General features: G+C 35.7%; 1 protein-coding gene across 3 annotated transcripts in view; it reads right to left on the bottom strand.

Annotated features, from left to right (window-relative positions):
- The window catches only part of LOC137244220 (scavenger receptor class B member 1), a 159,743-nt gene extending 158,902 nt beyond the window's left edge, over positions 1-841 (bottom strand). For all 3 annotated transcript variants that reach the window (XM_067772908.1, XM_067772910.1, XM_067772909.1), the window contains exons 1-2: positions 714-841; positions 50-645 (exon numbers count right to left, since the gene is read on the bottom strand). In XM_067772908.1, coding sequence (XP_067629009.1) covers positions 50-645; positions 714-738 — 621 coding nt within the window. In that variant the 5' untranslated portion in view covers positions 739-841. The remainder of the gene's footprint in view (positions 1-49; positions 646-713) is intronic.
- Between the last annotated feature and the right edge of the window lie 13,096 nt (positions 842-13,937).

Raw genomic sequence — 13,937 nt, 5'->3', positions numbered from 1 at the left:
AAAATAGCAAAATAGTAAACAATTGCAATTAATGAAGCAGAACACTTACGTTGTGCAACACTCCACAGTTGGCAACAAGGTTTGGAAGGTAAGTCGATAACGAATTCAATACAGGTGTTGTAAAATTCCACAAAAAAGAATATATAGTTTGATTTACCAACACTGGTTCTTTAACTGTGATAGCATTGAAAGCGTGTCTAACCAGAAAAACCCAATCATGGAATTTGGCAGCGGTACCAAATAAAATGAAATTCGGCAAAATGATTGTTTGATTAAGTATATCAGGAGAGCAACTAGCTTCTGGATCAAACTTTATTTCGTCGTAGCGCACTTTTTCGTAGGTAATACTGTCGGTTGTTTGATTTATCATTTTATTTCTTCCTTTTATATGATACACGATTGGTCCAACTTCTTGAAGTTTGATTTTAGAATCAGTACCATTAAGAAAAGCCTCACCATTAGTCACGTTAAATAAATAACTTTTGAGTGTTCCGTCCGGCGATGCTAACCAATTCGATTGTGATGGGAAGCCTTTACGAAAACGTATGTGTTCTTGTGTTAACGCCCACTGGTAGTTATATTTTAATGAAGCCACAAGTAATATGACACTGATTGCTCCAAGCAAAGTAACTGTTAAAATTTTGCCTGTATGTTTTAAAATTTGTGTAAACATTATCAAAAGAACCAATTTGTATGTTCCAAAATTCACTTACACCAAAAGCACTGATTCGCTGGCATATTAAGATCAATTAAACTAAATTTAATGTACAAAAATTCTATTGAATATGTTACTTAAAAACGTGTTAAACTGTCTAATGATTTACAAAGCCACATGAGTGAGATGAACATATATTGTTTAGATTAACTGCAAGAATTATTCTTATCTCAGATAGACCTTTTTTTGATACAGGGTGCATAATTATTGCTTAGCAATTTAACTTATTGTCATGAAAACTGTGTAGGTTAATACAAATAAGAGATCTATAGCTAATACTTAACTATAGTGCCGAATACAATTTATGGCTAGATACTTTTTATGACAGTTATTTGAATTTCTTTGGTCAGAGCTGCTCAACCCCTATAAACTTAAAGCACTTTTGTTTTTGTTTCGCCCTGAAGAATAGGCACAGATACAAATTCACACTTTGAATACAAAAAAATTCATAGCACTCCCATATGCCCTCACATATGAATTCGATTCATTTGAAAGTGCAAAGAAAAGCACTTCCATATGAAGCCAAGGCACTTCGGTATGATATTCAAATTTACACATTGACAAAAAACAATTTTTCAAAAATATTGCAGCACTGAAAAAAAGTTTTATTCAAAATTTACTCATTAAGGGGACCATCAAAATTCCTTAAACATTTAAAATAATTGTGTTGTTTTTTATTAAAAAAATTTTCAGGGTACATATAATTTTGTATATGTATTGTTATTTGCACTTCAATATAAAAAATTTTGAACAGCCCTGTCTTTGGTAAATATTTATTATAATGAAAAAAGTTTGCAACACGATAGGACCAGTGTAGCTAACAAGACCCTGTTTCAAAGGTATCTCAAGGTTAGATGAGTAGATTACAGGTTAGTGAATGCATCGTGGTGTTTTAATCGTACCTATATATTTCTGAATTTATTCTGCATATGTACTGATGTTCTTTTTAAAATAAAGATTTCTTAGAAAAACAAAATCAGTACACTTAAAAAATTTACCATCCAAAATGGGGATGACTTTTCGCCAAACGAACTTCTTTTGGTAAAAACAATGAAAATTTTCTAAAATAAAGAAACGACGACAGTGGCGATGTGGTGCTACCGTGCTCCGCCTACCGCGCCGAACATCCGGTGTTTAAACCTCGGGGAAAGCAAATCAAAAATTTAGAAATAAGTTTTCCAATGAAAAATTAAAGTTTTTTAAGCCACTCCGAGTATATTTCTGCTATGAAAAGCTTCTCAGTGAAAATTCATCTGCCTGGCAGCTGTCACTTGGAGTTAGCTTAAATCATGTATGTAGGTCCCGTCACTTTGCAGGACCAACTAAAATGGAAGAATTTTTCTAAAAATAAAAACTTTTCGTTTTATATATAGGAATATTTCAGGGACATAATAGGTATAAGTTTTATCGCATAAACGCTGGTTTATAATATTTTCTCAGATGAAAATTTTAAAATTTTTGTTCAGTAATAATTTTTTGTTAATTCTTGGTCTTTATTTTTAGTCCAATAATTATTTGTCAACGTTTATTTTTAATGTTGCTTGGTAATTATTATAATCAATAAATATATTTTTTCGTTGGCAATAAAAGTTGTTATTTTAATATAGAGTCGATATAATTTATTTCGTTGCTTTATAGCTTTAAGTCTACAATGCTGGTATTGAATATCCCGGAAACCAATTTTTTATTAACCTCTCCAGCGAAGCCTTTGAACTCTCATTTGCTGCCCCTTACATAATTTAAGTTTTACCGGTGTATAAGATGCTTTCAAAGATTTTGAGTATGATGAAAATCTAGGAATGAGTTCATTTAGTTACAGTTGGGTATAGCTGTTGCAATAAGCTATGCAGTCTGAAAAAGTTGTTATGTAAAGAGTTATCATGCAAGAGTAATCGAAATCTCGTCTTGGCGTTGATGTTGGCGGCGATAATTTCGAAATAGTAAACTGCAGTAGGTAGACTCACTTATCCACAAACGAAATTTAAACAAAAACAAGTAAATAAGGCTAAGTTCGGGTGTAACCGAACATTAAATACTCAGCTGAGAGCTTTGGAGACAAATGTTGGCGTTGAATGTTGACATAATTTACTTACATACATATGTATGTACTGTAAAGATATTCAATTTTTTGTTAAAATTTGACTTTTAAAATTTTGTTTAAAGTGGCCGTGTTCGTCATCCGATTTTGCTAATTTTTATGTAGAACAAATAGGAGTAACGTTCCTGCCAAATTTCATGATGTTATCTTCAACGACTGCCAAATTACAGCTTGCAAAACTTTTAAATTACGTTCTTTTAAAAGTGGGCGGTGCCACGCCCATTGTCCAAAATTTTACTAATTTTCTATTCTGCGTACTAGATCAGGGAATGCTTGCCTATTCATTGCATCTATGTATATGGCAAGTTGGAAGATTCCCTGTTAGTTGTGGTACAACCAGCATGATCGAATTGATCTTGATTAGTGTGTCTATTGGTGACCGCAGTTGAATATTGCACGCTTCTTTCAGTTTTGCAGAAATTGTATTACTGATGCCCGAAACTTGGGCATGCATACGTTTAGTTGGTAGATTTATTCTGCGCTTGAGTTTCTCGGTTATGAATGAGCATTCAGATCCCGAGTCTATTAGGGCTCTCGCCGAATAGTCAACACCATTTAAATGAATATTCACCTGTGCTGTCCCTAATAGTACTCTTTTACTAGTATTTGCGAAACATGAGTTCACATTATTAACCGAACTGTTTTCTTTTTCAGCATTGCGACGCGCTTGAGCATCTCTTGACGTTGATGCTGCGATCGTATCTACCGAATTTGTGGTTTTGGACTGGTTCGGAATGTGAACCAGCGTATTGTGTCTTAAATGACATGTGGCACAGTTCATTTGACTGGGGCACTTTGGACAGTATGTCCAGTCGAAAGGCAGTTTAAGCATCCTCGAATGCTTTTAATGTGCTCAAACCGTTTGTTTGGCGTTAAGCGCAGAAAATTTTCACATTTTGCGATTCGGTGTGCAGAACTTTTGCACATCTTGCACGTAGGTTTGGCTACACTAGCCTGATACAATCCCAGTCGTTTCGACGATGTATCTGCAGAGGAACGAGAGGCTTGTTACTTAGAGGGTTTTGAACCTGTATCCCTTCTTATATCTATGACGGTTTCCAACGTTTGGAATCTGCTGAATAAGAATTTATCCATGTCTGCTCATTTGAAAATCTGTGTTTTATTTTCTATGGTTTGTTCCCATAGAGCAGGTGTGGTTTCTGGCAGTTTTGTGGAGCACAAATACGTTAGAATTGCGTCCCAGTTTGATATGTCAATCTTGTGACATTGAAGCGCTGAGATGCAATTGTTTATTTCCCGCTGCAGTTTCTTAATGGAGCTACCGCATTCTCTCTCAACTGCTTTCAAACTAAAAAGAATTTTTAACTGGGCATTGACCAAGATACGTTTGTTCTCGTATCGGTCACATAAATTTTTCCACGCTGTTTCGAAACCGTCTGTCGTTAAGGAACACCGTTCCACTATTTCTTTGGCCTCCCCTTGGTTTTTTTGCCTTAAATAGTATAGGTTTTGTACTGCATGGAGTTTACTGTTATTAATATATATGGCAGTGAACATGTCCCTAAAGGACGGCCATGAAATATACTCTCCTTTGAAAATATCCGCATCACACGCTGGCAGGTGCACATGATATTCCATATTATCTGAGACTGCCACTTTCTTCTCTTTTTTTTCAAAATCTTCCAGACGCTCAGCTATTACCGCCTGACACTTTAGGAAGCTGAAATATCACATTTTGTGCTTCTTTTTGAAAACCGATAGGTCCTTTGACTCAAGCTCTGATGAACCTACGAGCTTTTCGTATGTCATCTTCGTAGTTTCCCTCTCATCCCTTTGGTATATTATGGAGTGTTTACTGAGTTGTGAAGGTGACATATCGTTGAAGTCATTTTCATACTCCGTCACTGCATCTGCTCGGCGTGGATAAAAATGAAAACCAAAAAATGTATAAGAAAATTAAGAAGAAGTTGCCTTGGCAGAGAGTAGTGAGTGAAAATGTGTTAAATTCAAGGATTGTGTTCAAAATTGATTTCTCGTGGAAGTGGCTTCGAAGCTTGCGAGAAGGCTAGTTGTTTAAAGGAATGTACAATTGCGTGGTGGCAACGGCGCGCACCCACGTAATTGTTAAAAGAATGTGCTACTGCAGATGTGCTAATGAATTGTATAAGCCAATACGTAATGGCTAGTGAAAACTGATGTTAGTGAAAAAAAAAAAAAATACGAACGCTCGTTATGGACTTTTAGAGAGCCTAACCAAAGACTGCATTAAGACTTTTTTATTGATTTAGTGAACTTTGTATCACAAAATTAGATCAGACAAAACTGATTTGTGTATTGCCGCAAGTGAAAAATAAAAATATTTCAATTTTAAAAATTGGACAAGAAATGAGCTTATTGGTCACCAAAAACAACAACAACAATATGTGCAGTTTAAAAACAGGTGTACTTTGCACTGTAAAACAAAATAAATCGCAGTCGTACTGCCGGTGTAAATGCAAGTGATTTTGTCGAAAAATTTGTTTAATTGACTGTGCAAGTAAATTAAGTTAAAGTTTGGTTTAATTAACTTAACGCAGAGAAACACTCTCTACCGATTTCTAATTTTATTTTAAAATTTTTATTAGAAATGATAAAGAAAACCACCGAAAATCCTACCTAGCACGGAATAATTATAAACCACGTACCTTTACTGTATTGTAGTGATCCGGAATTAAAAAAATGTGATTTGTGGTGTTGATATTGGATGTTGTTGATATTCCCAAGAAAAGATGCTGGCATCACCAAGAAAGTGTGTCACTAGATGTGTAGTGTGGATTGACGTGTTGGTTGTAACAAATGCGTGCTTCCTGATTTTATCTGCTTTGGAGTGAAAGTGGATTGTATTAATTTCTTTGTGCGATTCTCGTACCCGGCGTGGTAAAGACCATGTACAATTTCGTGGTGGCAACGGCGGGAAAAAGGAAGAAAAATAAAAACACCAAAAGGATTCGTATTAATAAAAAGAAATACAATGGTTTTTATTCAATATATTGAAAGAAAACAACAAGGGTTAAGAAAAAGGTTTAACAAATGTTGTGAAATAGAATATTAAAATATTCGGAAAATTATATTATATTGTGGAAATTAGCACTTACGTGGACGGTAGAATCGGTGTTCCTTCGCTGGCTGCTGAATACAAAGAGGACGAGCCTCTTTGCAACATAAGCCGATGAACCTACGATACAGCTCCTTTGTTGGGTTTCCCGGCAACAAAGTTGCTATACCGGGAGCTCACAGCAGTAAAAAGTATAATATGCTTGTGGTCACTAATAAACACAGGCATCTGTGAGTGGTAATACACTAAAGAAAATAAATCAAAGGAAATTATGTAAAGAGAGGGGGGGGGGGGGGAGATATATTTAAGCCTGTGGCCTAAACATCATATGCTATATTTACTAAAATTAGCATACCTTAGAAAATAAACACAATATTATATTTTAGCAATTGAAGTATAACTAACAGCAGGCCAGCAATTTAAACTTTCACATTCAATGGCAAAAATTCGAGTTAAAACTTTTTCTCAATTGATATGCTTCCAAATAAAGCCCGTTAGTCGATTCAACTTAGTTCAAATTTCTAGTTTTTTTATTTTTTCGCTTAATTACGTATTTCTAAATAGAATTTCAAAAGAATTTTTGAAATTCAAAGATATAATTTTTTTAATTAATACATGAACATGAAAATAATACACTGTGCTCCGTGACAAAGAAACAAAAGGAGAAAAAAAATCGTTAGGTGGCGCACGGATCGAAAAAATTAGATAATAATTTGGAAATTAGAACCGGGTTTTAAGTAACTTCTCGATGAGCTAGAGGCTAAAAAGTTAGAGCTTAATTCAGAGGTCGATGACAGACGATGACAAAATACAAAAATTTCGCTAGGGGCACACGGACTGAGATATTTAGAAAAATCAAACGGAACGGAGGAAATTTTGGAATTGATTTTTGTGTAAGTTCTCATTGAGCTACGAGCGTAAACTTAAAGATAGGTTAAGACACCCAGAAAATGTAAGAAAAGGAGCAAATAAAAAAAAAATAAAAAAATGTTAAGCACCTCCTTTATATAAATGGACAAAAATCAGCAAAAAATGATAAGGACACATAAATACATATTCTTGCTAAACTTTGATTTTTAAATTTTGACATAGAATTGCATTTATGAGAAGTAAAAATATAAAGGTGGAGCGCAATTGATTGGCTATTAATATCTCCTTTCCTACCAACTTTCAAATCCAAGTAATGTGCGCTCCACTTTTATATTTTTACTTCTCATAAATATTTTTTGCAATTTCTATGTCAAAATTTAAAAATCAAAGTTTAGCAAGAATATGTATGTGCTTAAAATTTTTTATTTTATTTTTGTTTTGTTTTAGAAAAAATGGATCCTTCTTCTCGATTCCAAATAGTGTGTTTGATTAGTAGAATTTATGATTTTACCTACGAATTATATATTTTTTGAACTTTATAATTTCACAAATATTTTTTTTTATTATTTATTTTGGTATTAACAATGTAGGAAATTGATCAGCGAAAAGATAGCTTCGAAGCTGCAAGTTCTTCAACGAAACCTTCAACTTCAACCAATTCGACATAGCCAATTTTGTCAATAAATCATCTGAAGACGGCATTAACTCGATTGTTGGACTTCCAGAAAAAATTTGGACACCTCCTGATAACTACGAATTAATTTCATCTGGACCAAGAAATTTGAAATTCCAAAGAATTTGGCTTCAAAAATATCCATGGTTAGCTTACTCAGCCAAAGAAGATGGACCTTTTTGCAAACACTGCGTGCTATTTCGTGTCCGAGGAGGTTGAGTCGGCAGCCAAGTTTTGGGTCAGCTGGTACTCAAACCCTTTCAGAATTGGAAAAAAGCACTGGATACCTTCAAAAGTCATCAAAATGCGGATTACCATAAAGCAGCACTACTTAAATCAGTCATGAGAGATGATATCCGGAAACAAAAGGTTGTCCCCATTGACTTACAACTTTCGCAACAAAAACTCGATTTTATTAATAGGAGTAGGAAATATTTGATTCCAATTATTGAATCCATCATTCTGTGCCGTCGGCAGGGGTTGGCACTACTTGTCCATTTGCATCCGGTACACTACTTGTCCATTTGCATCCGGTACGTACACGCGAAGAATGGTGCCTATCAAATTCACGAAGATTTTTTGACTTTCGCTCCAGTTGAAAATTTTACAGGCAAAGGATTGTCCGAGAAATTGCTCGCATTTCTAGAAACTTCTGGACTAGACCTTACTTAATTATTCGGACAAGGTTACGATGGCGGAAAATCTGTGAGTGGTAAATTTCACGGGGCTCAAGCATATATCAAAGAAAAATATACTCTGGCACTCTATTCACATTGTGCTTGTCATAGTTTCAATTTGGCTGTCAATGATACCTGCAGTAAAATTGAAATCAAAAAACCAGCTTGTTTAAGTGGCTCAGTTTTCTCTGCTAAGATTTTGCGTAATACATGCAGATCGTCCGATTTGAATGTGGTAACATGACCGTGTTCCCACTGTGTGCGATAACGTCTAGCGCGACCTGCTGTCTGCAGCGCAGATGAAACAGATATTGTATCAAGTTCACGTTCACTTTTTTCGTTCATTCCAGGTTTGATTATTGAAAAGAAGATAATGCGTCGTATGCTCAAATTGAGTCCCATACCGACGGCATAAGTCGCCACCATAACTTTACAGCTATTCTCAGGATCATTGAATTTTGCAGCTTGTGCTAATTTTGTACCGCGTGAAACCGAAAAGGTATCATTTTTACGAAAGCAATCAATGCAATTACCAGGCTATATATAATCCAAACTTAGTAATGCTGAGCCTTCAATGGTTAGCTCGGTAAGTCTTTCGTAATTATGCACTTCTACTGTTTCATTTGTTGTTTCGCACATTTTTTTTGCAAAAGTTCGAAGGCGCCAGCTTCACAGTGCAGAAAAGCCCGCGTACACGCCCAGCCTCTTTGTGGGTCAACAAATGCTGTTGAATTTCATCAATAACAGCAACTTCATACGGCGTATTCACAGATGTCATTTCCACTGTACATGCGACGTGACTCGCTGGTGTTTCCCCATTGATACAAAATTTCCGTTCTTCTCCTGTTACCGGATCGCAAGGTGTGCCTTTTTCATTAGATTTGTTAAAAACCTCCGTGGCTAATAGCTTCAGTGGTCCGCAATAAACCCCAGACCTGGTGCTCAAGAAACGTTCAATAGCATGATATGTTTTCCCTGAAATAGTGGGGCCAGCAGGCAGCTCGTAAAAGACGCGAAACGTTTAAGTCATTCGAAGTACAACAGAACAAATTTATTTGTGCGAATAGTTGAGATTCTTTTAATTTTCGCAACGCAAGGTGTTTAAATAAAAAGCGGAAGAAAAAATTAATTACATGGATCCATCTATTGCTAAAGCTTATTTAATGTGTGTACGAAATCTGATATTCATTATATAAGAGAAGTCCAGCTTTCTTACAATAACAAAGTGAACTTCCGTTTGCAGGACTGGGTTTTTCGGAAGTCGTGTCTCGTTGCGATGGAATTGACAACACGCACTTCTCAATGAGGGGCCTAAGTTAACCTCTTTCCTAAAGGGTAAGGAGACTACGTATTTGCCACCGTTGTTCCGAACTGTTGTGGATTTGTATAGCTTCTCGCATTAAGTGTCATCGTTATTGATGCTCCTCTTCTTTGGAATTTCCTCTATCTCCCAAAAGGCCGCCAGTTGTTTATCTAAAGTGACCTCGTTGAAATATGAAACTAGGGTTTTGTTGGTATCCACCGTCTAGGTCCGGCCTGTCAGAATCCATCCGAACACGGTTTCCTGTGTTATTAAAGTTTTTAGCACATCTTTTCTTAGGCCGCCTAACATAATTTGGGCGTATATGTCTCCGCCCATAACTAAATCCACTGGCTCATTGACAAAGAATCTTTTGTCAGCCAGTACTAGATCAGGGAATGCTTGCCTATTCATTGCATCTATGTATATGGCAAGTTGGAAGATTCCCTGTTAGTTGTGGTACAACCAGCATGATCGAATTGATCTTGATTAGTGTGTCTATTGGTGACCGCAGTTGAATATTGCACGCTTCTTTCAGTTTTGCAGAAATTGTATTACTGATGCCCGAAACTTGGGCATGCATACGTTTAGTTGGTAGATTTATTCTGCGCTTGAGTTTCTCGGTTATGAATGAGCATTCAGATCCCGAGTCTATTAGGGCTCTCGCCGAATAGTCAACACCATTTAAATGAATATTCACCTGTGCTGTCCCTAATAGTACTCTTTTACTAGTATTTTCGAAACATGAGTTCACATTATTAACCGAACTGTTTTCTTTTTCAGCATTGCGACGCGCTTGAGCATCTCTTGACGTTGATGCTGCGATCGTATCTACCGAATTTGTGGTTTTGGACTGGTTCGGAATGTGAACCAGCGTATTGTGTCTTAAATGACATGTGGCACAGTTCATTTGACTGGGGCACTTTGGACAGTATGTCCAGTCGAAAGGCAGTTTAAGCATCCTCGAATGCTTTTAATGTGCTCAAACCGTTTGTTTGGCGTTAAGCGCAGAAAATTTTCACATTTTGCGATTCGGTGTGCAGAACTTTTGCACATCTTGCACGTAGGTTTGGCTACACTAGCCTGATACAAACCCAGTCGTTTCGACGATGTATCTGCAGAGGAACGAGAGGCTTGTTACTTAGAGGGTTTTGAACCTGTATCCCCTCTTATATCTATGACGGTTTCCAACGTTTGGAATCTGCTGAATAAGAATTTATCCATGTCTGCTCATTTGAAAATCTGTGTTTTATTTTCTATGGTTTGTTCCCATAGAGCAGGTGTGGTTTCTGGCAGTTTTGTGGAGCACAAATACGTTAGAATTGCGTCCCAGTTTGATATGTCAATCTTGTGACATTGTAGCGCTGAGATGCAATTGTTTATTTCCCGCTGCAGTTTCTTAATGGAGCTACCGCATTCTCTCTCAACTGCTTTCAAACTAAAAAGAATTTTTAACTGGGCATTGACCAAGATACGTTTGTTCTCGTATCGGTCACATAAATTTTTCCACGCTGTTTCGAAACCGTCTGTCGTTAAGGAACACCGTTCCATTATTTCTTTGGCCTCCCCTTGGTTTTTTTGCCTTAAATAGTATAGGTTTTGTACTGCATGGAGTTTACTGTTATTAATATATATGGCAGTGAACATGTCCCTAAAGGACGGCCATGAAATATACCCTCCTTTGAAAATATCCGCATCACACGCTGGCAGGTGCACATGATATTCCATATTATCTGAGACTGCTACTTTCTTCTCTTTTTTTTCAAAATCTTCCAGACGCTCAGCTATTACCGCCTGACACTTTAGGAAGCTAAAATATCACATTTTGTGCTTCTTTTTGAAAACCGATAGGTCCTTTGACTCAAGCTCTGATGAACCTACGAGCTTTTCGTATGTCATCTTCGTAGTTTCCCTCTCATCCCTTTGGTATATTATGGAGTGTTTACTGAGTTGTGAAGGTGACATATCGTTGAAGTAATTTTCATACTCCGTCACTGCATCTGCTCGGCGTGGATAAAAATGAAAACCAAAAAATGTATAAGAAAATTAAGAAGAAGTTGCCTTGGCAGAGAGTAGTGAGTGAAAATGTGTTAAATTCAAGGATTGTGTTCGAGATTGATTTCTCGTGGAAGTGGCTTCGAAGCTTGCGAGAAGGCTAGTTGTTTAAAGGAATGTACAATTGCGTGGTGGCAACGGCGCGCACCCACGTAATTGTTAAAAGAATGTGCTACTGCAGATGTGCTAATGAATTGTATAAGCCAATACGTATTGGCTAGTGAAAACTGATGTTAGTGAAAAAAAAAAAATACGAACGCTCGTTATGGACTTTTAGAGAGCCTAACCAAAGACTGCATTAAGACTTTTTTATTGATTTAGTGAACTTTGTATCACAAAATTAGATCAGACAAAACTGATTTGTGTATTGCCGCAAGTGAAAAATAAAAATATTTCAATTTTAAAAATTGGACAAGAAATGAGCTTATTGGTCACCAAAAACAACAACAACAATATGTGCAGTTTAAAAACAGGTGTACTTTGCACTGTAACAACAAAATAAATCGCAGTCGTACTGCCGGTGTAAATGCAAGTGATTTTGTCGAAAAATTTGTTTAATTGACTGTGCAAGTAAATTAAGTTAAAGTTTGGTTTAATTAACTTAACGCAGAGAAACACACTCTACCGATTTCTAATTTTATTTTAAAATTTTTATTAGAAATGATAAAGAAAACCACCGAAAATCCTACCTAGCACGGAATAATTATAAACCACGTACCTTTACTGTATTGTAGTGATCCGGAATTAAAAAAATGTGATTTGTGGTGTTGATATTGGATGTTGTTGATATTCCCAAGAAAAGATGCTGGTATCACCAAGAAAGTGTGTCACTAGATGTGTAGTGTGGATTGACGTGTTGGATGTAACAAATGCGTGCTTCCTGATTTTATCTGCTTTGGAGTGAAAGTGGACTGTATTAATTTCTTTGTGCGATTCTCGTAACCGGCGTGGTAAGGACCATGTACAATTTCGTGGTGGCAACGGCGGGAAAAAGGAAGAAAAATAAAAACACCAAAAGGATTCGTATTAATAAAAAGAAATACAATGGTTTTATTCAATATATTGAAAGGAAACAACAAGGGTTAAGAAAAAGGTTTAACAAATGTTGTGAAATAGAATATTAAAATATTCGCAAAATTATATTATATTGTGGAAATTAGCACTTACGTGGACGGTAGAATCGGTGTTCCTTCGCTGGCTGCTGGATACAAAGAGGACGAGCCTCTTTGCAACATAAGCCGATGAACCTACGATACAGCTCCTTTGTTGGGTTTCCCGGCAACAAATTTGCTATACCGGGAGCTCACAGCAGTAAAAAATATAATATGTTTGTGGTCACTAATAAACACAGGCATCTGTGAGTGGTAGTACACTAAAGAAAATAAATCAAAGGAAATTATGTAAAGAGAGGGGGGGGGGGGGGGGGGAGATATATTTAAGCCTGTGGCCTAAACATCATATGCTATATTTACTAAAATTAGCATACCTTAGAAAATAAACACAATATTATATTTTAGCAATTGAAGTATAACTAACAGCAGGCCAGCAATTTAAACTTTCACATTCAATGGCAAAAATTCGAGTTAAAACTTTTTCTCAATTGATATGCTTCCAAATAAAGCCCGTTAGACGATTCAACTTAGTTCAAATTTCTAGTTTTTTTATTTTTTCGCTTAATTACGTATTTCTAAATAGAATTTCAAAAGAATTTTTGAAATTCAAAGATATAATTTTTTTTAATTAATACATGAACATGAAAATAATACACTGTGCTCCGTGACAAAGAAACAAAAGGAGAAAAAAATTCCGTTAGGTGGCGCACGGATCGAAAAAATTAGATAATAATTTGGAAATTAGAACCGGGTTTTAAGTAACTTCTCGATGAGCTAGAGGCTAAAAAGTTAGAGCTTAATTCAGAGGTCGATGACAGACGATGACAAAATACAAAAATTTCGCTAGGGGCACACGGACTGAGATATTTAGAAAAATCAAACGGAACGGAGGAAATTTTGGAATTGATTTTTGTGTAAGTTCTCATTGAGCTACGAGCGTAAACTTAAAGATAGGTTAAGACACCCAGAAAATGTAAGAAAAGGAGCAAATAAAAAAAAAATAAAAAAATGTTAAGCACCTCCTTTATATAAATGGACAAAAATCAGCGAAAAATGATAAGGACACATAAATACATATTCTTGCTAAACTTTGATTTTTAAATTTTGACATAGAATTGCATTTATGAGAAGTAAAAATATAAAGGTGGAGCGCAATTGATTGGCTAATAATATCTCCTTTCCTACCAACTTTCAAATCCAAGTAATGTGCGCTCCACTTTTATATTTTTACTTCTCATAAATATTTTTTGCAATTTCTATGTCAAAATTTAAAAATTAAAGTTTAGCAAGAATATGTATGTGCTTAAAATTTTTTATTTTATTTTTGTTTTGTTTTAGAAAAAATGGTTTCTTCTTCTCGATTCCAAATAGTGTGTTTGATT

This window comes from Eurosta solidaginis, chromosome 3 (assembly GCF_040869045.1).
Source record: "Eurosta solidaginis isolate ZX-2024a chromosome 3, ASM4086904v1, whole genome shotgun sequence".
NCBI classification, from domain to species: Eukaryota; Metazoa; Arthropoda; class Insecta; order Diptera; family Tephritidae; genus Eurosta; species Eurosta solidaginis.
The sequence above is the reverse complement of the archived record's forward strand: the minus strand, read 5'-3'. Positions and strand labels throughout refer to the sequence as shown.